General features: G+C 56.7%; 1 protein-coding gene across 5 annotated transcripts in view; it reads left to right on the top strand.

The window, feature by feature from the left end:
• The first annotated feature begins 878 nt into the window (after positions 1–878).
• Positions 879–27,417, top strand: part of RASAL1 (RAS protein activator like 1) — a 30,744-nt gene continuing 4,205 nt past the window's right edge. The window contains exons 1-18 of one of the 5 annotated variants that reach the window (XM_045458257.1): positions 879–1,390; positions 1,637–1,735; positions 2,164–2,369; positions 6,804–6,860; positions 8,987–9,100; positions 9,239–9,300; positions 14,403–14,532; positions 16,574–16,655; positions 16,736–16,867; positions 18,524–18,612; positions 19,309–19,426; positions 19,549–19,702; positions 20,080–20,144; positions 20,435–20,547; positions 21,453–21,645; positions 24,676–24,813; positions 25,638–25,779; positions 26,944–27,116. In XM_045458257.1, the coding sequence (XP_045314213.1) occupies positions 2,305–2,369; positions 6,804–6,860; positions 8,987–9,100; positions 9,239–9,300; positions 14,403–14,532; positions 16,574–16,655; positions 16,736–16,867; positions 18,524–18,612; positions 19,309–19,426; positions 19,549–19,702; positions 20,080–20,144; positions 20,435–20,547; positions 21,453–21,645; positions 24,676–24,813; positions 25,638–25,779; positions 26,944–27,116 (1,827 nt within the window). In that variant the 5' untranslated portion in view covers positions 879–1,390; positions 1,637–1,735; positions 2,164–2,304. The other 4 variants (XM_045458259.1, XM_045458256.1, XM_045458260.1 and 1 more) reach the window with 4 other exon arrangements.

Raw genomic sequence — 27,417 nt, 5'->3', positions numbered from 1 at the left:
TCGGGAATGTGACTTCCTGCTCGGCTCCGGAAGACTGGCCGAGATGGCTGGTGGCGGTTTGGCTGGCATCCCAGGTGGCCCAGGACTAGGTCCCTCAGGTTCCATCAGGGGTCCCTGGGGGCTGGATAGCCTGTTTGAGATCTCTGCAGGGTCTCGGAAGACAAAGCATTAGCCAAAAGCTCCCCCCCTAGGTGGGGGTGGAAAAAGAGCCTGTCTTGAAGTAGCTCTCACGAAGCACGTACCAGTTGCCCCTGGTGAGGATCGGGGGTGACTGGTAAGGCTCAAGAGTGGGGAGGGTGGGTGTTTAACACTCCCCTGGGGCTACTACTGCTCTGGATTCAACCCTCTCGTACCCCGCTGTAGGATGTTGCAATACTTCTAAGCCCGGCTAGACCCACACCCCAGATGGGGTAACTGAGGACCTGTCTTTGGAGGTTGCAGGACTCAACAGATCGTGGCCAGCTGGGGGGGGAGAACTCCAGGGATCTGAATCCCTTACCAGCCCGGCTGGAGTCGTGGGTGGGAAGTCAAGGAGGGAGCTTGGGAGGCTGATGGCTACTCCGGTGGCCGGGCAGGGCTCCCCTGGTCCCGCCGGTCTGGGCGTTGGCTGCTGCAGTCATTCCGTGGGGGCCTTCCCATTGGTGCCCAGCCCTGGGCTGACCCAAGTGAGTCAGGCCTGGTGCCAGCTCTTCCAAGAACCCTTAGGCGGGTAAACAACAAACTCATGGCGGGGGGAGGGGGGGGAGAATTGGGGGGAGGGGTGGTGAGAAACCCTGTGTGTCAGGCGCTGCCCCGGGACAGGCTCTTCCTGTCACATTGTTTCAAATGTGCTTTTCAAACTGCAAGTTTTAAGACTTGAAAAATGTCCCAACCTGGAGCTTGAGGAGCAGAGAAAAGAAGAAAGCCTGTGTCTGGGGTGGTAGGGCATCTTGGAAGTCTTCCTAGGAGGGCTGATGTTTGAGTCATGTCTAGGAGGACAAGAATAAGGACAGCAAGCCGCTTCCGGATCCCCCCCCCCACCCCTACTGTTTTGAGACCTGTGTCTGCTGCTTCCACAGGTGCTTTATCTCACCTAATTCTCGCAAGGCTCTGGGAGCAAAGTTCTATGTGATTCCCACGGAGCAGACGAGGAAACCAGACCGAGGCGCAGAGAGGCTAAGTGACTTGCTCAGTGTCACGGCTACCAAGTGGTTGAGTCAGGCTTCAAACCCAGGAAGGCAAACCAATTACTGACCGACGCCTTCATGAGCCGTCTCATCCCCCTGAACCTGTTTCTTTATCCATAAAATGGGGGCAACGGGGCAACGGTACTTAGTGCGTGGAATCATCTTGGGGACGGACAACGACGACAGACTGCCTGCAAACCGCTTAGAACAGCGCCTGGCGCACAGTAAGTGTTCCAACGATTGGGGACGACTTGTCACCGCTGTCGTGGTTGTTATCTTCAGGCCTCCCCTCCCCCTCCGGCCGCGGCTGCCTCCCCCGCAGTGCCAGCCCGTGACGTGGGAGCTGCCGCTCGCACAGTCTGGGTTTAATTGGAAACTAAACGACAGGGAAGGGGATGTTCGAGGCCCCTCCCTAGACTTTGAACGGCACCCCCCCCCCCCCCCCCGGGAATGTGCGACTCCCTCTCTAGCGACGCCTCCCGCCGACCGCGGGTACTGCTCCCGGACAGGACACGGAGGTGCGATCCAGGAGGTGGCGCCGGGATGGTCGGCAAGGAAGGGCCGGGGAGGTGTGAGTGTGTCGGAGGGAGGACAGGCAGGGGACCTACTGTGTCTTCTGAGCCCCATGCCAACTCACCGCGAGCCAGCGGCCACGCCCGCCGTGGCCGTGGGCCGCCCCCACCTGGCGGTCCCAGCCTCCGCGCGCCCTGGTCTCCGCCGCCGGTGCGCTCAGGCGCGCTTGGCTGGGGTTCCGGCAGAGGGCGCGCGAGGGGGCCCGGGGACGGGCTGGGGACACGCGGGAGGCGGGATTGGGGGGAGGGCCCTGGGCTGCCCCTCCGCCCCCTGCCCGCCCTCCCGGAGCTCCAGCCTACGAGGCGAGAGCCGCCGGTGGCCCCTGCGCGCTCTGTCTCCTCCGCGCACAGCTCCTACCTGTAGAGTCCGAGGGGCGCCCCCTCCCCAGACACCTATTCTTCTCCCTCGGAAACCTCCCCCCCAGCTACCCGCGTCTCGGACGGGCGGCGCTGGGACCCCGAGACAGGGCGCCAGGCTCGCAGCTGGTGACATGTAGACGCCCCCTCCGCGGTCCAGCCTCGGCGCCTGGGCACCCTTCTGCCCGTAAAGTTTGGGGCTGGGCGCCATGGCCAAGAGCAGCTCCCTGAACGTCCGCGTGGTGGAGGGCCGGGCGCTGCCTGCCAAGGACGTGTGAGTACCCTGGGGCGGGTCGCGGGTGAGGGGCGCACCGGACATGGGATGGGGCGGGGGGGCACCCGTTCCGCATGCCAGGGAGGGTCGGTGACGTGGGCAGGGGCTTCTTGTGTAAGACACAGTGTTGGGGCAGATCCGCCTTCACGGGGCGAGAGGCCCCATGGCCATCGCTGTCCTAGTGGGAGGGGGTGCCCAGACTTAGCAGACGCCCCACCCTGCCCCCAGCAAGAGGGATGTCTTTGTTCCTGGGATGTGCTAAAAGGGGACTGGACGGTCGGATTCTGTTGGAGCTGGGATTGGAGCGGGGGGGGGGGGGGGGGGGGGGGGGGGGGGGGGGGAGGGGGGGGTCTCTTCCTTAGTGCCAGCAGGTGCGGGAGGTGGGGCTTCTCCAGGCCTGGGTGGGTGCCTATCAAAAGAAACCTGGGAAGGAGGCCCAGAGGGCTGGGTGGCCTCAGCATTCTTCTGTTCGCATCTGGTGTTATCAGGTGGCCCATCAATCAGGCCTGAGGGAAGCTGGGGTCCTCTTAACCCAGAGCCCTGAGCTCCCCAGCTAGGAGTTCCCTGGATGCTGAGCTGCTGGAGGGGGCATCCTCTCCCGGGAGCCCCCTCCCCAGCCAGGTGTGATGGGGCAGGAAGACCCTTGGGCTCCCCTTAGTACCCGTCCTTGGCTATGCTTCCCCAGGGGCTGAGTCAGCAGTTGCCAAATCAGCAGAACGGCAGGAGGGGTCCCCCTCCTGCTTGGCCTGGAGCCCAGAAGGGGCTCTGAGGTGTCAGCACCTGGACAGGTGTGGGATCCTTGGCAGGATGTCAACTGTGTGACCTTGAACCTTGTTCCTGTTGGGTCTCCATTTCCCACCAGGGCATAGGAGCTCTGGCCAGGAAGCGCCCAGCCCCATGCAGCCGTGGGGGTGGGGGACCTGTTAGGATGTGTCCCGTGGCCAAGGTGAGCCGAGATCTGGATTCCGAGGCTTTGCCCAAGTTGAGGTTGGGGCTTAGCTATGCCCTGACTCCCCCAGCTGTGGGTCCCCAGTGAGGAGTATCCTGCCTTTGATTTCGCGAACCTCGCCCCTCCCCAACACTGGGCTGCTTAGAACAGTTGTAACTTCCCCTCATCCTCAACAGCCACCCCAAATAAACATGCACCTGACATAGAAGCAGAGCGCATGCTGTGTGAATGCAGCATCTGGACAAGCCCCGGCTTCCCTCTTTCTGGGACACCCTCTCAGAGCCTCTGAGAATGAGATTCTGGAACTGTGGGGGCAGCGGGGCTAGAGTGGGGGCCTGGAAACTGCTGGAGGGCTGAGGGGGGCCCCTCCAGAAACCAGGCGTCCATCTCACAGTCCTGAACGAGGGCCATGAGGGAGTGGGGGGCACCGCCCTGGCCCCTGGACGTGCCTCGTGGGGCTCCTTCTGCCTTTCCTGCGGAGGAAGTTGACTCATACCTGGTTCCTACATCTCTCAGCCACGCCTCCTTTCCCAAGTTCCCGGGCCAAGGTGAGCCCCAGAGCAAGGGGGGAAAGGAGTCACTAAGCTCTCATTGGGGATCCAGCCACCCTGCCTCAGTTTCCCTGGCCGTTGACTCCCTTCGTCAGAAAGGCTCTCTTCAGAGCATGCTGGGATCTCCAAGCCCATGGAGACTCTTAGGTGGGATGTGTTCTCTCTCGTCTCTAAGAGAAAGGGCCCAGACTCTTCCTGAAGCCTCGTCAAGTTTGAGGGCAGTGTGCAACCTGACTCTGGAGAGTTCTCAACTGATAATTCTTGAGTATTACTATTATTATTATTTTTTTTAACCTAGCCTTCCTGCCTCTCTTTTTTTTTTTTTTTTAACGTTTTTTTATTTATTTTTGAGACAGAGAGAGACAGAGCATGAACGGGGGAGGGTCAGAGAGAGGGAGACACAGAATCCGAAACAGGCTCCAGGCTCTGAGCTGTCAGCACAGAGCCTGACGTGGGGCTCGAACCCACGGACCGCGAGATCATGACCCGAGCGGAAGTCGGCCGCCCAACCGACTGAGCCACCCAGGCGCCCCTACTATTATTTTTTTAAGTTTACTTATTTTTGAGAGAGACAGCAAGCACAAGTGGGGGAGGGGCAGAGGGAGAGGGAGACACAGAATCCGAAGCGGGCTCCCGGCTCCGAGCTGTCAGCACAGATCCCGACGCGGGTCTCGAACCCACGAACCGCGAGATCGTGACCTGAGCCGAAATCAGACGCTCAACCGCCCAACGGACTGAGCCGCGAGGCGCCCTTGGGTGTTACCATTATTAGTGATAGCAACTATAAGGCTTCCTCCGGGCCAGGTCCTGCACTTAACATTTTCTGTAGGTCCTGTTAGCAATTCCATTTATAAATGGGGAAACTGAGGTCCGGAGAGGCAAAGTCTCTTGCCCAAGGTCACACAGCTAGGATCTGAGCCCTGACCGCTCCCACATATAAACCAAACTGGGCAGGCAATGGCTGAGAGGACTTCTTTCCCACACTTGGGTCGGAGCAGGGGCCACGGGAGAGGCCAAGGGTCTGGAGAGATTGAGGGTCGAGGGGCAGCCTCCTGCCACTGCCGCCTCCTACCTGATGGGAGCCTGATAAGGCCCTTGTGCGTCAGAGCTGTGGAGCTGACGTGCGAGCCTGGCTCCCAGGAGGGGCCCCAGGGTCATGTGTGGTTGACAGAAGGGGGCGTGTCTCCCGGCTCTTTGCTCCTGGGATCCCAGCCAATCTTCCTCCGAGTCTGCGGTTGGGGAAACTGAGGAAGGGGACTCCACTTAAAAGAAGCTCGAGGATAGAGAACCCAGGGAGAGAACTGAGATACAGGGGTTAACCCAGCCACAGGCATCCAGGGCGGTAGAACCAGGGAAACTGAGGCTCGAACCCAGTGGCTTTGAGAAAGATTCAGAAGGGGAGACTGAGGCCTGGGGCGCTGCTCGGAAGGGGGTTCGGAAGTAGAACCCAGAAAAGAATGCCGGGACACAGGCCACCACCCAATCTGAGGTGTTCAGGGATAGAGGCCAGAGAGGGAAATGGAGACACTGGAGCACCCACACAGAAGGAGTTAAGAGAATGAGTCCAGAGAGGAGACTGAGGCACAGGGAAGGATTCATCCAGCAGATAAGGCTCAGGTTGGCTCCTGGTGGCCAACATCCCCTTCTCTGAAACCCTGTGGTGTTTGTGGATTAGCGACGTACTGAGCTGGGTGGGGGTGGCAGGGAGAGAGGGTGGGGGCTGGGACATCAAGAGAGGGGGCCACCTGGGGAAAGGATTGTGAGGTGGGGTGGAGGTGACATCGGTTAAGAGCATGTGTGCTGAGCCCCATCGACCCGGGTTTGAATCCTGACTCAGGCGGAGGGTTGTGGGAAAGAGGATACAGGTCCTCCTCCAAAGAGCTCACAGTTCAGAAGTTTGGCGGGGGACAGATACTAAATAGAGAAACGGGGGAGCAAGATGCCTTCAGGGGCTCAGAGGGATCGGAGATCAATTTTACAAAGGACAGAGGTGATCAGGGACTTTGGGGTGGAGGTTTGAATGACAGGACAGAGCCAGCCATGACCAGATCGGGGACAGAGTGTCTTAAGCAGACATCAACAGCAAGTGCAAAGGCCCTGAGGTCAGACTGAGCTTGGTGGAAGGCAAAGGAGGCCTGTACAATGAGACAGACGGGAGATGAGGGCCCTAGTGGACAGCTTGGGATGTGGCTCGTAACTCTTATTATGAAGGGGAGATAGAGCGGGTGTTGGTTGGCTCATGGCAACTCAAGGGGCTGCAGCATATCTGTGCTATTGGTTGAGCTTTGAGATCTGGGTGCCCTGGTCTATGCCAGCAGGGGTCCATCCCCACTGAAGGCTGAGTGTTGGGAGTCCTCTCCCCAGCGTAAGCCTCGTGGAAATGAAAAGCTGGGGAGGGCAGTGCCTCCCCCAGAGGGTGGCGTTAAGGCTCCTGGGGGGAGCTCTGGGGTCAGCCCGTGATGCATCTCACCGCGCATTATCTCCTTTAGTCCCTCCAACTGCCCCAGGAGGTGTGTGTTAACATTAGAGAGTGGAGAAAGCGGCAGCCATGGGGTTCCGCAGCTAGCGGGTGGTAAAGCCCAGATGCCCCACCCCCACCCCCCCGCCAGCCCAGCCACAGCTCCGGGCCTCCTGAGATCAGCGCTGGGAACTTTCTGGCCTCATGCCTCAGTGTTCTATTTCTGTGAGTGGAAGCCCAGAGAGCCCGTGCATGGTGACTCAGGCATGCAGCGGGTAGGCTGTGCACCCAGGACATCGCCTGCTGGGCCCCTGCCTTCTTAGCTGGACCTGCCGTGTGACCCTCCTCTCTCTGGGCCAGTCCCCTCCCCTCTCTGGCCGGCAGTTGCTGCCCTCTGTATGTATAATGAAGGTGGATCGGGACCCCCGCTCATGGCTGCCCTCTCAACCTCCTTCCCGAACCCCCTTCTCCTGCAGGTCTGGGAGCAGTGACCCCTACTGCCTCGTGAAGGTGGATGACGAGGTGGTGGCCAGGTGAGGTGGAGGGGCCAGACCCGGGGAGGGAGCCACAGGGCAGGGGACGGAGGAGGAACTCCTTCTAGACCTGGGGAATCCAGGCACAAGAGGTCACGTTGAACAGGAGCTGGGGGAGGGCAGTGCTTACCCCGAGGGTGAACATGCGGGGCTGACGGAGGATGCTTTGTGCTTGGGCCCCTCTGGGGACAGACAGCTCCCCTCCCCGTCCTGCCCCACCGACGGGCCGACACCTTCCCCCTGGACCTGATGATGTCCATGCCGGTGTCCCAGGGCTGACTCAGCGGCTGGCGGCCTGTGCCTCCCATTGTGGCCTCCCCGGAGGCGGGCATCTCACGCTTGGCCGGGCTGGCTGGTTCCAGGCCTGTGCTGCGGGCACCAGTGTGTGTGTGTGTGTGTGTGTGTGTGTGTGCGTGCCCAGCTGGGCCTGCTTGTGAGTGTGCATGGGGGTGTTGGAGGGCTGGACGTGAATGCCTGTGGCCACACGTACAAGTCCCTGGGGGTGTGGGGGGGTTGGGGGCTGCCCTGCATATACCCGTGAGCACCGGTGCCCGTCTGTTTGGGTACACGGGCGCCGTTGTGAACATTTGGGAGGATGTGAGGGTGTTGGATGCAGGTGAGTTTTGGGTGGGGGTGGAGGGACATGGGGGCTGGGCCATGGTTGGCTCCCACCCCCACAGGCCGAGGGACATCTCTCAGCCCCTGCAGGCCCGGGTGGGTGGCTGAGGCCGGGGTTCCTATGGAGACGGCAGGATTCAGGATGCTTCTGGTGTCAGTTCCGGTCCAGATGGGCTGGGAGCTGGGGGCGGGGAGCCCGCGCGGAGGAGGGTCAGCCTGCGGCACCCCAGCTGACCCCCCCCATTGTTCTCTCTCTGCTCGTGCTGCCCCCTCACCACATGCTGTGATGCTGCCCCCAGACCCACACGCAGATTTTCTGTGTGACCCCAGGCTGCTGTCTCCCCATCCCTGGGCTCTGAAGAGGGACTTCCAGCCGGGAAAAGGCCCCGGGCAGGGGGTCGAGGGTGTTTGGGAAGAAAGGTCCCTGTGATGGCGGTGCCCTGGCCTGGAGCCGAGGGCAGAGCGTGCATCTGCGTGTGCGTGCGTGTGTGCGTGCTCACGCTCTTTGCTGGGGAAGGGTGTGGGGAAAGGGAAGGAAGGAGCGGCAGGCGTGCGACCAACTCTTGCAGTCGTCGATTCGGATGTGTCTTCACTGGGCAAAGTAGGCTCTCTGTTCCCTGCTGGGTAAAGGGAAGTGCTTCTGCAGGGGGGTCAGGGTCAAGATGCTCCATGTGCGTGTCTGTTTCCGGGCTTGTCTTGGTCCCTAACCCTCCTGGGGCTCCCCTCTTGCTCCCTGAGTGCTCTGGCCCCTGCTGACTTCGTGGTCTCTTGACCCCTCACTCTTCCCCGTTTCTCATCCAGCACCTTACTGTTCCTCGGTCTCACCGAGCTCATTCCTGCCTCAGGGCTTTTGCACGTGCTGTCTCAGCCATCTTGGCCTCCTCTTCTCTTCCCCCTTTGTGCCTGACTAGCTCCTGAAGGAAGCCCTTTCTGGCTCTTGTGTCCACACCCCCCAGACCCAGCCAGGCGCCCCTGAGCCAACCCCGATCACGGGACTTCTCTCACTGTGTCATAAGAGCTCAGGAGAGAGCACCCATCCACTGAAGGGGGCTCTGTGGGGGCAGGAACCTTGGCACCTCTCCCTCTGATTCTCCGCAGCCCACGAGGCTTGACACACAGGGTATTTGTGGAGCGAACGCACGAGTGAATGAGTGGAATTGCGCATGTCGTCGCGTTTGTGGGGTTCCGCGTGCGTGTCTCTGCCCTCTGTCACCGCCCGTGTGTGAGTGTGTGTCCGGGCATCTGTGTGAACGTGTCTGTGTTCCTGCGTGTGTATCTGCATGTGTCTGTATGTAGGAACACAAAGATGTGTCTTTCTAGAAAATCTTGAGGATGCACATGTGTATCTGTGTATGTGGGGATGTGTCTCAGGCTTCCTTGGTGATCTGTGTCTCTCTTTCAGTGTGTACCCTTGTGGGAGTGTGTGTGTGTGTGTGTGTGTTTGGGTCCCCAGGCGTCTGCCACCCATGTGGCCCACGGGTCCCCAGCCCCTGTGCCCTCTGTTGCAGGACAGCGACCGTGTGGAGGAGCCTGAGCCCCTTCTGGGGAGAGGAATACACCATCCACCTGCCCCTGGATTTCCACCATCTGGCCTTCTACGTGCTGGATGAGGACACGGTGGGGTGTGTGTGCTGGGGACCGCGGCTTGGGTACCGGAGGGAGGGTGGGCTGCCCCGAAGCAACGTACCCACCCGCCAGCCCTCGATGCCTGGGACCGCAACTTGATGACGTGGACCCTCACCTTGCCTACCTCGCCACAGGCATGATGACGTCATCGGCAAGATCTCGCTGAGCAGGGACGCGATTGCGGCTGACCCCCGAGGTGGGCGAGGGCAGCGTGCTTCAGCCGGGCGGAGGGCCTAGGGGTGGTCGTGCCTTGGTGGGGGGGGGGGGTGGGGGGGTATTTGCAAGCGCGTAGCCAGAGGCGCAGGGAGGCACGGGGCCTTCAGTGGAAAGTTATCTCAGTTGATGATTTTTTTTTTTTTTTAATTTTTTTTTCAATGTTTATTTATTTTTGGGACAGAGAGAGACAGAGCATGAACAGGGGAGGGTCAGAGAGAGAGGGAGACACAGAATCGGAAACAGGCTCCAGGCTCTGAGCCATCAACCCAGAGCCTGACGCGGGGCTCGAACTCACGGACCGCGAGATCGTGACCTGGCTGAAGTCGGACGCTTAACCGACTGCGCCACCCAGGCGCCCCGATGATTTTTTTTTAAATTTAATTTAGTTTATTTATTGAGTGCTGTGTGAACACTTTCCAAGTGTTCTTACAGGAATCAGCTCATTTAATTATTGCAATAACCCCGTGAGGTAGGTATTCTTATTGTGCCCACTCCGTAGGTGGACATACTGAGGCACAGGGGATTGGTTATGGGGCTTGCCCAGGATCACAGAGTTATTCAGTGGGACGTCCAGGATTTGAACCGACATTGGCCAGTCTTGTGCTCCTGAGCCCGCACTGTGTGTGTTTTGTTCTCTGCTCACAGGAGTGGCATCCTGTTATTTTCACTGTACCCTATTTTGCCTTTCATTCACCACATACCTGGGAGATCTTTCCGTATCGGTGCCCTAAGAGCTTCCACATTCTTTGGTCTTTGACTTCACGGCACTCTGTTGTGTGGACGCACCATCATTTCTTTGGCTGGTTCCTTGTTGGTTGGCACTTGGGTTGTTCAGTATCTCTCCCTAGTTCAAACGATGCCACAACGAGCAGCCTTGTACAAAGACGACTTCACCCACGAGCAAGTTGTATCAATCAGTCTGATAAATTCCTAGAAGTGCATTTTCTGGGTCCTAGAGTACCCCCATTAGCACATCTGAGAGTTATTGCTAAGTTACTTTCTATGGAGGAGGTAACAAGTTGCCCACCCTGTACCTTTGCCAACGATTACCAAACTTCTGGTATTATATCTGATAGATAAAAAAATGTCCTCTTCATGTAGGTTATTTTGTAGTTCTCTATGATTGAGACCGAAAGCCTCTTTACATATTTAAGAGTCACTTTATTTCCTTTTTTGTTTGTCATTTATTTATATTGTATGTGCATTTCCCCCCTGCCCCACACTGGGTTGTTTGGTTTTTCTTATTGATGTGTAGGAGCTCTTTACATATGAGGCAAATTTAACTCTTTGCCGTAGTAGCTGCAAACATGTTTTTCTCCCTTTGTCACTTATCTTTTTGCTTATCATTTCTATCTATCTATAAAATATGTTTCTTTTTCTCTAGTTAACTTTGTCTTTTTATTTTATTATTATTTTTTTTTTTTGGCCCTTGATTTTCTGTGACCCCTAAAAAGGCCTTCCCAAATCTAAGGTTAGATAATATTTTTTACACGATCCCTTCTAGCAGCAATTTGTTTTCCCTTTTTACATTCAAGTCTTTGATCTATTTGGAACTTACCCAGATTCAAGGTATGGAGAGGGATTGAGCTTTATTACTTTTTATCTAGGCGACTACTAATTGTCTCAACATCAATAATTGAATAATGTCTTTTTTTCATCAGTGGGGATTCGTTGAACACCTATGTGCTAATCATCATAATCACGGCTCCTATTAATTGAGGGTGTACTATGTGCCAGGCATGATGCTAAGAACATTGTATTTAGTCCTCACAATACCAAGTGAAGTGTGCACTAGAATGATCTCGAATATATGGCTGCTGGGAAATTAGGTTTGGAGAGGTGAGGAGGGCCCTTGCCCCTCCTAGAAGTTGCAGCGGTGGGAGTTGAGTTCAGGCTGTGCCTGCTTCCAAAGTCTGTGTTTTCAACCTGTCTGCGTTGTACCCACTGCGCCCCAAACATCCACCCAAGAGGGTGGCATTAGATGATTGAAGTACGAGGCCAAGCTTCAAGGAGCTTATGGGCCAGATAGAAACACAAAACACATTCACACAGAACAAGGGCAAGAAAAGCAAGGGAAACGGGCCATGCGTCTGCATGTGGGTGCTTTTTATTTATTTATTTTTTAAACAGGACAGAAATGTAGGGGTGGAGGCATGTGGAATATCACCGGCTTGACCGTGGATGAGGATAAGAGGGCAGTGAAGGCTAGCGTAGTCAAGGAAGCTTTCCTGGATGAAGGGGAATGAGTTATTTCTTGTTTTTAATGTTTATTTATTTTCGAGAGAGAGACAGAGCATGAGTGGGGGAGGAGCAGAGAGAGAGGGAGACACAGAATCCGAGGCAGGCTCCCAGCTGTCAGCACAGAGCCCCACACGGGGCTGGAACCCATGAACTGTGAGATCACGACCTGAGCCGAAGTCAGACATTTAACCGACTGAGCCACCCAGGCACCCCGGGAATGAGTTATTTCTTAAAGGTGCTTTGGCAAAGGCACTAAGGTGTGTCTATAGATTCTCTCCTGGGGCCGGGCCAGATGGAGTACTTGGTGGGTCTTGACTGGAGGGGGCTGAAGGTGCCAGGCCAGAGTCTAGACTTTCTTCTGGGGGCACTGAGGAGCCACGGATGGTCCTTGAGCAAGACAGTGAAGAGACTGGAGCCATATGTTCAGAGGGTGGAGTGATGGGAGAGATTAGATACATTTTCAGAAGATCTCTGTGCTGCTTTGTGGATATTGGATCCCAGTGGGACAGGAGTACATGTGGGAGATCAATTAGGAGTCTGTTGCAGTACTCCAGCGAGAGGAAGTTGATGGCATCCTGGGTTTGGGGGTAGCAGTGAAGATAGAGAGAGGTGAGGTGGAACTTTTATTTCTAGCAGCACGGGGCACTGGATCCTCCTGCAGCATAATAGGGACGTCCTGAAAGAAGGAAAAAGTCTCACTATTCTCCACGCTCCCCCCCACCCCAACCAGGAGCTAAGACCTGACGGGGAGTGGGGAACAACAAGCAGGGAGGTGGTAAGGAGAGAGAGACTGAATCTTGGACCAGGGATGCGGCACATGTGACCGACCCTGAAATGTTCCCATTTGATTGAGGCCCTTAAAGTGTCCCAGAGTGAGCTCAGACAGACATGACTTTGCAGTCAGAGGTCACCACACACACAAGGCAGTGGGCCACCATGAGCAAGTGTCAGCAGAAACAGTAACTACCAGATTTGAACCCACAAGGGCTTTAGGTTTTGCAATTAGGATACACAGAATTTTTAAAGGGATAAGATATTTAGGGGCACCTGGGTGCCTCGGCTGGTTGAATGTCCAACTCTGGATTTCTGCTCAGGTCATGATCCCAGGGTTGTGGGATTGAGTCCTGTGTTAAGCTCCAAGCTGAGTGTGGAGCTTGCTTGGGATTCTCTTTCTCTCTCTCTCTCTCTCTCTCTGCCCTTCTCCCCCACTTGTCCTCTCTCTCTCTTTCGCTCTAAAATAAAATAAAAACATAATAGCGACAACGAAAAGGAATAAAATATTTAAATAAAAAAGGCAATCACCAGAAAGGGCCAGCAATAATCATAATAAATGAAAGCCATACATTAAAAAGATAGGGACACCTGGGTGGCTCAGTCGGTGAGTGTCTGGCTTTTGATTTTGGCTCAGGTCACGATCTCGCTGTTTGTGAGATTGAGCCCCACGTTGGGCTCTGTGCTGCTTCTGCAGAGCCTGCTTGGGACTCTCATTCTCTCTCTCTCTGCCCCTTGCCTGCTTGTGCTCTCTCTCTCAAAATAAATAAAATAAACATTTAAAAAAATTGATTGGAAAAGAACTAGATCAAAGTTTTGGAGATAAGGAGTAGTCATTGAAATTTAAAACTGAGTGGCCGAGTTCAACAACAGAGCCAGAGCTGAAGAGAGAATTAGTGAGCTGGAAGAGAGATCTGAAGAAATGATTGAGACTTTAGCCCAGGGAAACAAGAAGGAAAATATAAAAGAGAAGTTCAGAGACCTAGAAAATTGTGGACAAGGTCTGACGTCCATTTTAATTGAAGTCCTATGAGGAAAGGATGGAAAAAGTTGGGGAGCGGAAGCGATTAAAAGAAAATGATGACCTGGAATTTTCCAGAATGCAAGGAAGGACATGATTCTGTAAGTAGCAATAGCATGACCTGCCCTAAGCAGGACGAAAAGCAACAACAACATACACACACACACACACACACACACACACATACACACACACACACACACACACATACACACACACACACAAAACCATCCTTACCTACATATGTGGTGAAATTGCAGACCATCAAATACATAGTCCTTAAAACTAAAGAGAAAAGATAGCCCATTTACACAAGATCAGTTATCAGGCTGAAATGACTTCCTAATAACTACAAGGGAAGCTAGAAGTCGGTAGCTGATCTCTTCAAAGCGTTGAGAGAAAAGAGAGACAGGGAGGGAGGTTGAAATTGACTTGACTGATTCTGGCAGGGAGTTGCCTGGACGGGGGCTGAGAGGTAGGAATGCCCAACATTTTTTGGAGGGGAGAGTACGTTGGGATTAAATGACGGAGGCTTTCGTATACCAGGGTGAAGAGTGTGATAGTACGTGGTTAATGGCATTGAACTTTACTGCTCGCATTCAAATCCTAGCTCTGTCCCTTACCAGTTGTGAGATCATGGGCAAAGCTCTTCGTTCGCTGTGCCTCACTTTCCTTCTCTGGAAGTGTGGGTAATTACAGTACCTACATCAGAAGGCGAACATGAGAAGCCCATGGCTTAATATATATTTCATGAGGTTTTTTTTTAATGTTTATTTTTGAGAGACAGAGACAGAGAGCAAGATGGGGGGCAACAGAGACAGAGGGAGACACAGAATGCAAAGCAGGCTCCAGGCTCCGAGTCGTCAGCACAGAGCCCAGTGTGGGACTCGAACTCATGAACCGCGAGATCATGACCTGAGCCAAAGTCGGACGCTTAACCGACTGAGCCACCCAGGCGCCCCTATGTTTCATGTTAATTGAATTTTTAAGTTAATACAATGCCAGAACCTGGCAGGTGCTTAATAAATGTTAGCGCCTGTGCCCTCCAGGAATTGACAGCTGGATCAACCTGAGCCGTGTGGACCCGGACGCAGAGGTGCAGGGTGAGGTCTGCTTGGATGTGCAGATGCTGGAGAACGCGCGGGGCCGTTGTCTTCGATGTCACGTGCTTCAGGCCAGGTACGGTCGTGATAGGGGATGGGGTGGGACTGGTCTGAGAATGAGCAAGAATGTACCGGAGATTCCCCCCAGCCGTCTTGGCTTTTGAGACCACCTCACTCCCGGGGTACTTCTGGGCTCACGACCAGGATCCCCTGTGGGCAGACAGCCCCAGGGTTGCCAGGTTGGCAAGTTCCTGCGGTCAGAGCACGAGCAAAATCCTTGCTGGGTCCCCAGCGACTAGCAATGAAAGGCCAGGTACTCAGGCTGGCCAGGGTGTGCGTTAATACGATTGTAAGTGATACATACCCAATTCCTACCAGCTTAAGCATGTTGGTTTATATTAATGACGTGCGGCTTCAGGCATGGCTGGATCCAGGTACTCAAACAGTGACAACAGGAATCCACGGACAGCGATTTCTCGGCTATCTTTTGTGTTAGCTTCGTTCTCAGGGAGTCTCTCTCCAGGTGTGGGCGAGCAAAGATGAGGCCAGCAAGTCCCAGGGCCTCCTACCAGTTTGGCAGGTCCAACTGACTTTCTCCTGTCATTTCCAGCCGATGTCCTGGGACTGATTTTTATTGGCCCAAATCTGGGGCACGTACCTATCTCTGAACCAAGGGCATGGGCTCTGACTGGTCACGCCTGAGTCCCACACCCATCCCTGGAGTGGAGAGGTCAGCCTACCTAACTGATGTGAGCTGGGAGCGAGAGAGGGGAGGTCCTGTCGCAAAGAAACAGGAGAAAGAAGACAGATGTGGGACCGGCGAAACCCACAGATGACTGTCCAGGGGCACCAGCTCATGGGATGTCCATCCTCCCTCCTGCCTGTTTGTCACCCTGCAATCCCCTTCTCTCTCCCTCAGCTTCCCCATCATTTGCTTCCTTAAATACTGCCATCCCCTTTCCCCTCTCATCTCCCATCTTGCCTTTCTGCCTTGTTTTCACATCTTACTCCCACAACCCTCCCTCTTGGACCGCTCCTCGCTCAGGTCGGGAACGATCTCTATTTCTAGTTCACTGTGTGACCTTGAAGCCTCTTCTTGCCCTCTCTGTGCCTCTCCCACCACCTCCAGATTTCTGTCTCCACCTGGGGCTCCCTGGGTCTGGATGGAGTACCAGGGTGGCAGAGGACAGACAAGAGGGCTGGACATGGGACAGGGGCTCCTCATCTGCTTTGTGCTAGTGGCCTCCTCCCCAGCCACAAGGCTGTGCAGGATCCTTGCGAGCAGGAGAGGGACTGATTGCTGTCGCTTAGCAACTGGGCTGGCTCCTAGGAGACCAAGGAAGGCTCTGGATGCCAAGCAGGGGTGGGAAAGGAGCAGCAGGAAGAAACAAGCAGCCCCTGGTGGGGGCTGTTACTGGATTTGGGCGACCTCAGTAAGGAGGGGTTGGGGCAGCTGACGGAGGTGAGACTTTGGGGTTGTCATGGCAACCAGAGACTGGAGATCCTTGCCCCATGCCTTTTCTTGGGTCCTAGGCCAGGCGTGGGTATGAGTATTTGTTGAATGAGTGAATGAATGAATGAGTGAATGAATGAATGGGCTGAGCACTCACGTCCTGCCAGCTGCTATGCTAAGCCTTTTATATACTCAGGTCATTTAGACCTTGGCCCTCTGAGGTTGGTCTATCATTATTTCCATTTTCTAGATGAAGGGAGGTGAAGTGACTTTTGTCAGTGTCACCCAGCCAATGAATGGCGGAGCCAGGCTTTGAACCCTGGCATCCAGTCTCCTATCCAGGGGCTCCAGGGAAACTGAGGCTCCCTTCCCACTTCCCACAACGTCTTCACCTCCTGGGCTTTGTGGTTCAGGATGCGACCTTTTGGTGCCTCCATTTCCTCATCTGGAAAATAGGGGCGCAGGGTAGCCCTGGTCAACAGGAAGGGTTTGGAAGGGCGGGATGGGGGGTGTTCCTTGCTGGGCCCCTACAAGGGAGCAGTTCATCGCCTTGCAAGCCAGAGGCATTTGAATGGTCTACCCTGAGCCCCCTTTCCAAGGTCCAGCCTGGGTGTTTGTCCTTGAGGGTCCTGCGGCCCTCACCCCTTTCCTCATTTGTCTCCAGGGACCTGGCCCCCCGAGATATCACCGGCACCTCTGACCCGTTTGCACGTGTGTTCTGGGGCAGTCAGAGCTTGGAGACTTCAGTGAGTGGTGGTGTGGGTCCAGGGAGGGGCGGGCCTCAAGATGGGCCCTCCTCAGCCCTCCCTCACTCCCCCTCCCCCAGACCATTAAGAAGACCCGCTTCCCACACTGGGATGAGGTGCTGGAACTTCAGGAGATGCCAGGTGCCCCGGCCCCGCTGCGGGTGGAGCTCTGGGACTGGGACATGGTGGGCAAGAACGACTTCTTGGGCATGGTGAGCAACCCCCCCACCCCCCGACACCCTGGCTTCCCTCTGCCTCCAAGAGGGAAGGGGAGGGGAAGGGGCCGCGCATCCTGGGATCTGGAAGGATAGATGTGAAAGCTGTCTCGACTGGCTCCTTGGCCAGGCCCGAGCGATGGAGTCCCAGCTCCCCATTGTACAGGTGAGGAGACTGAGGCTCTCCAAGGGGCAGGAACCTGCCCAAGGTCACGGGGCAGGCCCAGATTCTCATTCTAGGGTGAGAGTACCCAGGATGACTGCGTGCTAAGTAAGTACTTCCCCAGCATAATCTAATTTCCGTACCGGTAGCGGCCACCCTATGAGGTGGGGACTCTTGTCTCCATTTCATAGATGGGGAAACCGAGGGTCATTCAGAGAAGTTGAGTGGCTCTCCCCAGGCCATATGACTAAGAAATGGCAGAGCCGGGACCTGAGCTCAGGTTTCTCTGACACCACACTCTCAGCCCTTAACCCCTACCCCTGGAGGCCCTGGGCTCAAGGTCTTTCTCTTGGAGCCTCAGTTTGCGCATCTGCAAAATGAGTGCGATTATCCCTGCCTCTCGGTGGTAGTGCGGATACAGTCCGGGCTGACAGTTTTTCAAAGGAGACGAGATTAGAGCAAGTTACAGGGAGGCTTGGTTGCACACAGCCTTGGAGGGGGGAATGTCAACGGTGCAGCTGCTTTGGAAAAGAGTCTGGCCGTTCCTCAAACGGTTAAAGACCGTTGTCACATGCCCTGGCGGTTCCACTTCTAGGTATGCACCAAAGGGAAATGCACGCATTTATTTGTCCACACAAAAGCTTGCTAATGACAACCAAGTGTGGAAGCAAAACCCAAATGTCCATCCCCAGGTGAATGAATAAATCAAACGTGGTGTATCTTACGAGGGACTAGGGCTCAGCCATAAAAAGGAACGGCACACTGGCCCCTGCGACCTCGTGGATGAATCTTGAAAACATGCTAAGGGGAAGAAGCCAGGCCAATAAACCCACAGAATTCTGTGATTTCATTTCTGTGAGCTGTCCGGAGGAGGAGACGGTGTAAAGACAGAAAGTCTTTGTGGTTACAGGAGCCGGGGCTGGGGTGGGAGCTGGGAGGGACATCTAAGCCTATGGATACAGGCTTTCGGAGGGGGGGGCTGATAGAAAATGTTCTGAAACTAGTGATGATGGTTGCACAGCTCCGCGAGTGGACCGAAAACTTGTATGGGATGCAAATTACATCTTTATAATATTTTAAGAGAGAGGGGGTGGGGCTCGGGGGGCCTCCCGGGCTGTCTTTAAGCCTCTTGGCAGATGTGATTTGTGTCCCCAAACAGAGCGGAAAAGGCTCTCGGTCCAGATATGTTGCCTCCGGCAGCTGTGTGACCTCGGGCGAGTCGCCCCGTCTCTCCAAGCCTCAGTTTCCCCAACTGTAAATTAAGTGTCCCGTGGAAGCCCTCAGGGTCCTGGCAGGAGCTGATGATTTGGGACTGGGGGAGGGAGTGTGGCTGCCGTTGCGCTGATAGGGTATGGTAGGGGAGAGGAGGTGGCCCCTGCCAGGCTGTGCCTCCCCTCCTTGGGTGGGCAGCCCGAGCCCTTCTAGGGCTGGGTGGGGCCTGGGCCTCGGTGGGCAGGGCTCAGCTGAAGGTCTGTGTGTCCCCCCTGCAGGTGGAGTTTCCCCCACCGGTCCTGCAGCAGAACCCTCCCCGTGGCTGGTTCCGTCTCCTGCCCTTCCCCAGAGCCGAGGAGGATTCTGGGTAAATGTAGGCTGAGCTCGTGTTGAGTGCTGTCTTCAGCTTGCGGGCACATCCTCACGGGTGCCCCGGTCAGCCCACAAGCCGTCACCACGTCCCTTCGTTCACCCATTTAACAAGTGTCTGTCTCGCAATGTGTGTTTTGTATGTGCAGATGGGTTCACCGTATACCCATCCACGTGTTTGCGTGTGAACGTGTCAGTCCCCACCAGTCGATGTGCGCTCGGAGCCCTGGGTCCCTCCACACCTGTCCACATCTTCTGTTCTTGTACACTGTGGACTGGCCACGCTGTTTTTATTTGTATTTATTTAAAAAAATTTTTAAGTGTATTTATTTATTTTGAGGCAGGGGGGGCGGGGGGAGGAGGGGCAGGGGGAGAGGGAGAGTCCCAAGCAGGCTGGTCAGCGCAGAGCCTGAAAGGGGGGGTGGGGCTGGTCCAAACTCACGAACCCGTGAGCTCATGACCTGAGCCGAACGCAAGGGTCAGGTGCTCAACCCACTGAGCCACCAGGCGCCCCGTGACTGTACCCGTCCCTTCCTGTCTCTCCGTGTCAGTATCGGTTCGAACCTGCCCACATCTGCCTTGTTTGGCTAACGTCCATGCTCCTTATATCTGTGTTCACCCCTGCCTATCCTGGCCATCTGCCCCTGTGCACACCCGCCTGATGCTCTTACCCCTGTGGCCTGACCCTGGTCAGGGGGCAGCTGGGTGCCCTGCGGCTGAAGGTGCGCCTCCTCGAGGACCGCATCCTGCCCTCCCACAACTACCGGCCGCTCACGGAGCTGCTCACGGAGGCTGTGCGGGGGCCGGCAGAGGTGGGTGCCTCAGTCCCCCCGGGGCCCGGCACCAAGGCCTCTCCCTGCTTCGGAGATCCCTACCTGGGCTCTTTTGCCCTCGGGACCCTGGGCCACCTCTCCTGCCTCCTGTCCCTGCCCAGGAGGATGCCGCTAGTCCCCTGGCCGTGCTGGAGGAGCTGACCTCAGGGGACTGCCGCCAGGACCTTGCCACCAACCTGGTGAAGCTCTTTCTGGGCCAGGGCCTGGCCGGGCCCTTTCTGGACTATCTCACTCGGCGCGAGGTGACCCGGACCAGTGAGTTGCCTGCATGAGCCCCAGATGTCACTCCTCAAGGAAGGGGCTGGCACAAGGTCTCTGAGGGAGAGACGGGGAGCCTCAGGCCGAGGTCAGGGGCTCCTATGTGTGTGGATGGGGGGGGGCAGTCCGTACACTGTGCACTGCCAGCCAGTGGGGACGCAGTCCCCGGTTCGGGCCCCGGTTTTGCCGCTCTTGAGCTGTGTGACCTTAGGCAGCTCATCTAACCACGCTGGGCTCCTCCACTGTGCATGGAGTTGATATTACAGCTCTCCTTGGTTCCTGAGGCGGGAACGTCATGACTCCCTCCTTGGGTGGGCGGGGTGGGGTGGATCCAGCCCCCCGATCCCAGCGGACACTTCCCTCTGCCCTCCCAGCCGACCCCAACACCCTCTTCCGCTCCAACTCCCTGGCATCCAAGTCAATGGAACAGTTTATGAAGGTGAGCAAGAGGCCTGGCGGGGCCCAGAGGCGGCTCCTTCGAGGGGACTCTTTTTCCAGTGCTTCCCGGGACCCCGGAGCTGGGCTGGCCGAGCTGGGGTGCTGGTGGCTGGTGCCTGGCTCTGCCCTGAGTCGCACCTGGAGAGCGCCCCCCACCCGCGCTCTTGGGCGTGCCTCAGTCTCCCTCTGAGCCTCTCCCCGCGTGCTGCCCCCCCCCCCCCGCCCCTGGCTCATGGGCACGGCTTAGCCTCATCTTCAGCTCCTGCCCCACGCGGCGCCCCCTGCCCTCAGCTCGTGGGCATGCCTTACCTGCACGAGGTCTTGAAGCCCGTGATTAACCGCGTCTTCGAGGAGAAGAGATACATCGAGCTGGACCCTTGCAAGATAGACCTGGGTCGCACCAGGTGAGCGAAGCCCGAGGGGTGAACCGCGACCCTCTGACAGCCCCCTTGTCCGCCCGGAGCCTTGTCCGCCTGGGTCTGTGCCGACCACCTCCCCCTCCCTCTGGCCCGGCCGCTGGGGAGCCCTGCATTCGGGCCGAGAGCCTCAGCCGTGAGCACCGAGCTCCTCCGGCTGGAAGGGGTAGTGGTCGCGGGGGGGCCTCCGAAGCTGAGCCCCCGGGTTCAGATCCCGGCTCTGAGGTGGGCGAGACGGACCCTACACCTGTGTGGGGACGAGAAGGAAGGGGAAAAGTGCTATCCCATCACCCCCTCGGTAAAAACAGCTGCCGAGAACCGACTAGGCGCCAGATCCTGGCTGAACGCTGATGCCCCGCGGGGAAGAAGCGGATGCAAGTCCGTCTTCTAGGGGGAGGCTTGCAATATTCCCTAGGGTGGTCACAGGGAAAGCCTCACAGAGAAGGGGACGTTTCAGCAAAGACTGGCAGGAGGTGAGAGAGGGAGGTGTGCACAGATCCAGAGGGGAAGTATCCCAGGCAGGGGGAACAGCACGTGCAAAGGCCCTGAGGTGGGAGCGTGTGTCCGGCATGTCCACGCTGACAAGGCACCGAACCGGGGTGTGTGATGACGTGTGACGGGGAAGGGATGGCCTCTTTGAGGCGGGCACGCTGAAGCTAAACGTGTGCACAAGAGTGTCCCAGGCAGAGGGAACAGCAGGTACAAAGGCTCCGAGGCAGGAATGAGCTCAGCGTGTTTTTTTAAGCAGCAACAAGAACCCGGGTGCGAATGGTGGGAGGGGAGGTTATGGGGGTGAGAGGGGAAGGTGGGTGCTCTGAGCTCGGTGGGGGCTGGCGGAGGGTTTTGAGTGGACAGATGCTGGACTCTGAGGCACGGCCACTCTGTTTCCCCAGGAGAATCTCCTTCAAGGGCGCACCCTCCGAGGAGCATGTGAGGGAGGCCAGCCTGGGGCTGCTGACGGGCTACCTGGGGCCCATCGTGGATGCCATTGTGGGCTCCGTGGGGCGCTGCCCGCCTGCCATGCGCCTCGCCTTCAAGCAGCTGCACCAGCGCGTGCAAAAGCGCTTCCCCCAGGCGGAGCACGAGGTGGGCCACCCGTTCCCAAGGAGCAGATGGGGAGACTGAGGCTGGCGAGGAGCAGTAGCTTGTCCAGGGGCGTACAGAGAGGCGGGGCAGAGGTGGGACAGAATCTGGGTCTGTGGGTCTGGGATCCAGGGGCAGTAATAATGAAAATGATAAAGATAATAATAATAATAATAATAATAATAATAATAATGGCAGCAGCGAATGCTGTATCTAGTCCTTACCCTGGGTGGGACCTCCTCTTCCTCGCGCATTACCTTACCTCGCCTTCCCGTCCACCCTATGGGGTGGGTACCAGTATTCTCCCATTTTACAGAGGAGGAAACAGAGGCCCAGAGAGATTAAGTTAAATGGCTAGGAAGGGGTGTTGCTGGGATAGACATCCATCTAGGCATCTGGCTGCTGAATCTGCTCGAAACCACCAAATAATAGAATCTGGCACAAAGTAAGTGCTTCTTAACTTCAGCTGTCAGAGGGAGAGAGAGAGAGAGAGAGGGCATGTCGGCACACAGTAGGTGCTTTGTAGCAGATGCCCCAAGTGGTCTAGAGATAAATCCCTGCATGTGTTACTGCTTTGCCAATGTTAATATAAAAGTTGCGAGGGCTGCAGGCCTCAGGAAGGTGAGATCAATGAACGAAGCAGTCAAGGTGTGGGGCAGGCACTAGGGCGTCGTAGGGACTGTGGCAAACTGGAGCCCCCACAGCTTGTCTTAAGGGGGCAGCTGCAGAATTCAATCCCTTATTGCCAGGCGGGAATGGGGACCCGGCATGGCCAGCTCTTCAGAGTTTGCTTTCTTTCCTTTTTTCTTTTTTTTTTTTTTTAATGTTTATCTTATTTTTGAGACAGAGAGAGACAGAACACGAGCAGGGGAGGGGCAGAGAGCGAGAGGGAGACCCAGGATCCAAAGCAGGCTCCAGGCTCCGAGCTGTCAGCCCAGAGCCCGATGCGGGGCTCGAACCCCTGGATCGTGAGATCGTGACCTGAGCCAAAGTGAGCGCTCAACCGACTGAGCCACCCAGGCGCCCCAGGGTTTAGTTTTTAAAGCCAACATTCTGGATTTTATGTGAGGTCGCTCATTTTTAGAAGGTTGACTCCAGGGCGCCTGGGTGGCTCAGCCGGTTAAGCGTCCGACTTCAGCCAGGTCACGATCTCGTGGTCCACGAGTTCGAGCCCTGCGTCAGGCTCTGGGCTGACAGCTCAGAGCCTGGAGCCTGCTTCCGATTCTGTGTCTCCCTCTCTCTGACCCTCCCCCGTTCATGCTCTGTCTCTCCCTGTCTCAAAAATAAATAAACGTTTAAAAAAAAATTAAATAAAAAGATATCCCCCCCAAAAAATAAAACGTTGACTCCAGTTCACCTAAAAACAAGAACAACATGACAAAACTTTGAGCCAGTTACTACGCGTTGGCAGCTGGCCTGGCCTGTGGGTTACCAGTTTGAGCTCCCCTGGTTTAATGGTCAGTGTGCCTCCCAAGGTGGCTGTTGGCCTCACTTACAAATGACATCAAATCAGGCCAGCTCTTAATGGAGCGCTGATGTAATGGAAATGTGGGCGGGGCGGGGGGTTCACTCTGCCGAATAATCTAAGACCTGCTAAATGTTGGAGATGTAACGGCCCAGTCCCTACAGCTTGAGCTAAGAGCCCTTGATTATGCCATACTTCTCCCCACTCTCTGCTTACAGATGGGGAAACTGAGGCCCAGAGAGGTTAAAGAGCCTCGGCCAAGGGTGGTGGACTCAAAGTTAGGCCTCTGGTCTCCCAGCGGGGGTCCCTTCCTTCTCCTCTCAGCCTCCGCTGAGGAGTGAGCTCTCGGCCTCCAAACTGGGACGTCGCTTGATTTACGCCCCACTTTGCCAGGCTGTCGCCTGGACTGGAGGTGCTAAGTGGAACAGAGCTGTGATGGGGGGAGGGAAGGGGAGCGGGAGGCCAGACAGCCTGGCCCTTGTGGGGAACCCAGTATCGGTGACACCCAAGTGTCCCCCGGTCCTTAGCTCCCACGGAGGGGCGGAGGCCATGGCACGGAGCAGGGACTTCCTCAGGCCCATGAGGGTGGATGGGGTCATGGAAACCCAGGGGAACCCCTTTCTCTGCCACCCTGACACCCATTCCTCCTTAAGAAAGGAGGAAGTCAAAGAGCTGATCTCGAAGACTAAACTTACCCTGGAATATGGCAGTTGAGGGGGTGGTGGCCTCGGGGGCAGCTCAGGGGTCCAGAGGAGCGGGGCTGGGGGCAGAGACCCCCCCTTCCGGGCAGTGTCAGGCATCCAGCTTTAGGCAGGGTTCACCGTCAGCGCAGAGGAGACGGGGAGAGTATTGTCTCATGTGTGAATACAACCCCTAAATAAATACCGGAGCACATTTTTGGGCTAAATACAGCTGGGCAAGTGTGAAAGGTGGGTGGGGAGTGATCTGGGGAGAGCCAGAGGCACCCAGGATAAAGGCACGCCCTCTCTCTGCTTTCCCTCCGCTGGAGCTGGAGGAACCAGCCTTGTCTGCGGGTGGGCCAGGCCCGGGACTCACACAGAGGGGCCAGCCAGACCGGGTTCTCTCCTGAACCTCCGCTTCCTCATCCAGAAAATGGGGATAATAGCACCTACCCCCTAGGACTGTCGGTCGTTCAGAGTAGTCCTGACACTCAGCACAGTACTGGGGGTCGAATGCCGGAGGGTGTGATGGAGAGCTGCGTGTTCAGATCCTGCCTGGGTTCAAATCTCGGCTCTGCCACTCCCAGCTGTGTGGCCTTGGGCAAGTCACTTGGAGTCTCTGAACGTCTGCTTCCTCATCCGTGAGCGGGGAATGATGATGGTGCTTCCTTCACGGGGCTGGGCCCTAAGCACGGTGCTTGCAGTGGAGGATCAGTATTGTTCTTCTGCTTTCCAGGGGAGGAAGCTGAGGTCCAGAGAGAAAAAGCCGTCTTGGCGGACCAGTGTGATCTCCCGGCCCATCTCCCATCCCACTTTCCCTTGCCTCAGTTTCCCCGTCTGGGATGTGGGTTTCGGGGGGCTCTTCTCACCTGCGGCTCCTCTTGGCAGGATGCGAAGTACCTGGCCATAAGTGGCTTTCTTTTCCTGCGATTCTTTGCCCCTGCCATCCTTACCCCGAAGCTGTTTGACCTCCGGGACCAGCATGCGGATCCCCAGACCAGCCGCTCCCTGCTACTGATTGCCAAGGTGCTGGAAAGGGAGTCCCACATCCTGGGTGTTCTTAGCCAGGGAAAAGCACAGGAACGGAGCCGGAAGGCCAAACCTGCTGAAATGGCTTGAGACCCAGAGAAACCTGTCTGAAACACCCATTAGCCTTCCATCCTGAGTGTGAAGGCGTTCATTCCATTATCCAACTTCTTCTCTTGAAACGAAAATTCTGCCCTTTCAGGAGGAAAGTGGGAAGCAGGCTAGTCGTCCTATGCACCTTAGTATGAATTAGGCCATCATTGGCGAAGTGGCCATGTTTTGAAGTTCTTTTCCTTTTTAGGTTTTTTGAAAGTTCTTATTCGTTTAAGCAATCTCCATAGCCAACAGGGGGCTTGAACTCACAACCCCAAGATGAAGAGTCGTGCCCTTTTTTTTTTTCCTTAGAGAGAGAGGGAGAAAGCACAAGTGGGGGAGGGGCAAAGGGAAAGGGAGAGAGAGAATCTCAAACAGTCTCCACGCCCCGTGCAGAGCCTGATGCAGGGCTTGATCTCACGCTTTTCTGACTGAGCGAGCCAGGAGCCCCAGATTTTGAGGTTCTGATGGGCTCCAAAGTGTGCATGATAGGGGTCAGGCGGTCCTGGGCGGGGGAACTGAGCTCCGGAGGGAACAGCGTAAGGGTGCTGGGGGTGCGTATCTGTCCCCCAGGGAGGGGTAGATATGACTCAAAGCAGGTGCTGCTATGAGTCTCCTTGCACTGAGCACTGATTTGGGAGTTAGGACTTGGGCGCTCCGTCCTGGGGCCACGGAAGGCCCTTCCCCCTGAAGTGACCCTGGCCCTGGCGTCCCCTGCTTCTTTGTGCCAGGCTGTGCAGAGCATCGGAAACCTGGGCCAGCAGCTGGGCCAGGGCAAGGAATTATGGATGGCCCCCCTGCACCCCTTCCTGCTGCAGAGCATCTCACGTGTGAGAGACTTCCTGGACCAGCTGGTGGATGTGGACGGGGAGGGTGAGTCCCTGTGTCTCTGCCACATCTGGCCTGTCACTCTCCTTGGCCCTTGGGACCCATCCTTGCTCTACCCCTGCCCGCCCCGGCACTGAGACTGTGGACCTGTGGGTCAGCTCGTCAGTCAGCTAACACTCCCTGGCCCATTCTGTGCCGGGTCCCAGAGATGAACAGAGCCCAGGCCCCGTCCTCCAGGCCACCGCGGCCGGTGTGGTGGGTGGATACCGTCACGTGGTGTCGCGCAACCAAAAAATATCTATTAAGTGCTTACTGGACGCCGTTCCAGGTGCCGGGGAGACGGCAGTGAACGAGACAAGAAATTCCTGCTCTCGTGGAAGTTTTATTCTAACGGGGACCACAGAATTTGAGTTAGCGAATAACATAGTGTGTTGGGGATAAGTAGAAAAAACAAAGGAGGGAAGGAAATGTTGGGGTGGGGGGTGGCAGGGTGAATTTTAGGTAGGATGACCAGAAGTGGCCCCACTAGGGTACTATTAGAGCAAAGACCCGAAGGAAGACCGAGGGCAAGCCATGAAGATCCCCGGGAAGAGTATTCCCGGCTGGGAACCGCATGTGCAAAGGCCCTGAGGTGGGGGGACAGAGAGCAACAGTGAAGAGCCAATGTAGAGGAGTGAACGAGGGGGAGCAAAGGAGAGGTGGGGGGGGGGGTGGATTGTGTGTGGCTTCAGAAGCAGCCGGAAGGATTTGGGCCTCGATGTGGGGTGAAATGGGGCATGGGACACGTTTTGGCACAAGAGTTGGGGTTAAGTCTGTATCACAACATGGGGCCCACGTCAAGAGACAGTTGGGTGTGAGTCACACAGGTGCCCCGTGTCAGAAGGCGGAGCCCTGGTCGTGACATAGCAGGGTTCTTGTGTCTGGGCTCCCCAGGCGGCTAGATCCTGGGCCCTCCCTGGACTGACTTCATAAGACACGCCCCCCACCCTCCCACCCCACCCCCACCCCCGCTGGCTGCCTGCCCCCTGTCTGTGGGGCTCCAGGGGAGGGCTTCTCCAGGTCGACTTTGTGCTCCCCGCCCCACCTTCAGTGACACCCCTCCTCCCGTTCATCCCCCTGCCTCCCGGGGGGGAGCAGAGAATCCTGCTCCTGGGCGCACTGGCAGGGCAGGATAAGAGGGGTTCACTGTCCCCCCTCCCCGTTTCCCAGAGGCTGGGGGCCCAGCCAGGGCCCTGGTGGCCCCCTCGGTGATTGTTCGTGAAGGTTACCTGCTGAAGCGCAAGGAGGAGCCCGCCAGCCTGGCCCCACGCTTTGCCTTCAAGAAGCGTTACTTCTGGCTCAGCGGGGAGACTCTCTCCTACTCCAGGAGTCCTGAGTGGCAGGTGGGGCCCCAGCCCACAGTGGAGGGCTCTCCCTCACAGAGCTGCCTCTTTGTAGGCAGGGGGAAACTGAGGCCCAGGAACGGGGCAAAGACTTAGCAAGTCAAGCTCTCAGGCCAGGCTCTGCTCACGCCTTTGGGCCAGCGTGGGCCCAGGACAGGCACAGGCCTATACCTGCACACGCTCCCCATCAGACGTGGACACGCACGGGACACGGACCGTGCTTAACCGCCCTGAGATGTTCCCGCCCAGAGGCACATGCCTGGCCGTGTGGGCACGCACGGGCCGACATTCGTTCACTCAG

The sequence above is a fragment of the Leopardus geoffroyi genome, chromosome D3 (assembly GCF_018350155.1).
Source record: "Leopardus geoffroyi isolate Oge1 chromosome D3, O.geoffroyi_Oge1_pat1.0, whole genome shotgun sequence".
Lineage (NCBI taxonomy): Eukaryota > Metazoa > Chordata > Mammalia > Carnivora > Felidae > Leopardus > Leopardus geoffroyi.
Note: the sequence above shows the minus strand (reverse complement) of the source record. Positions and strands in the feature narration are given on the sequence as shown.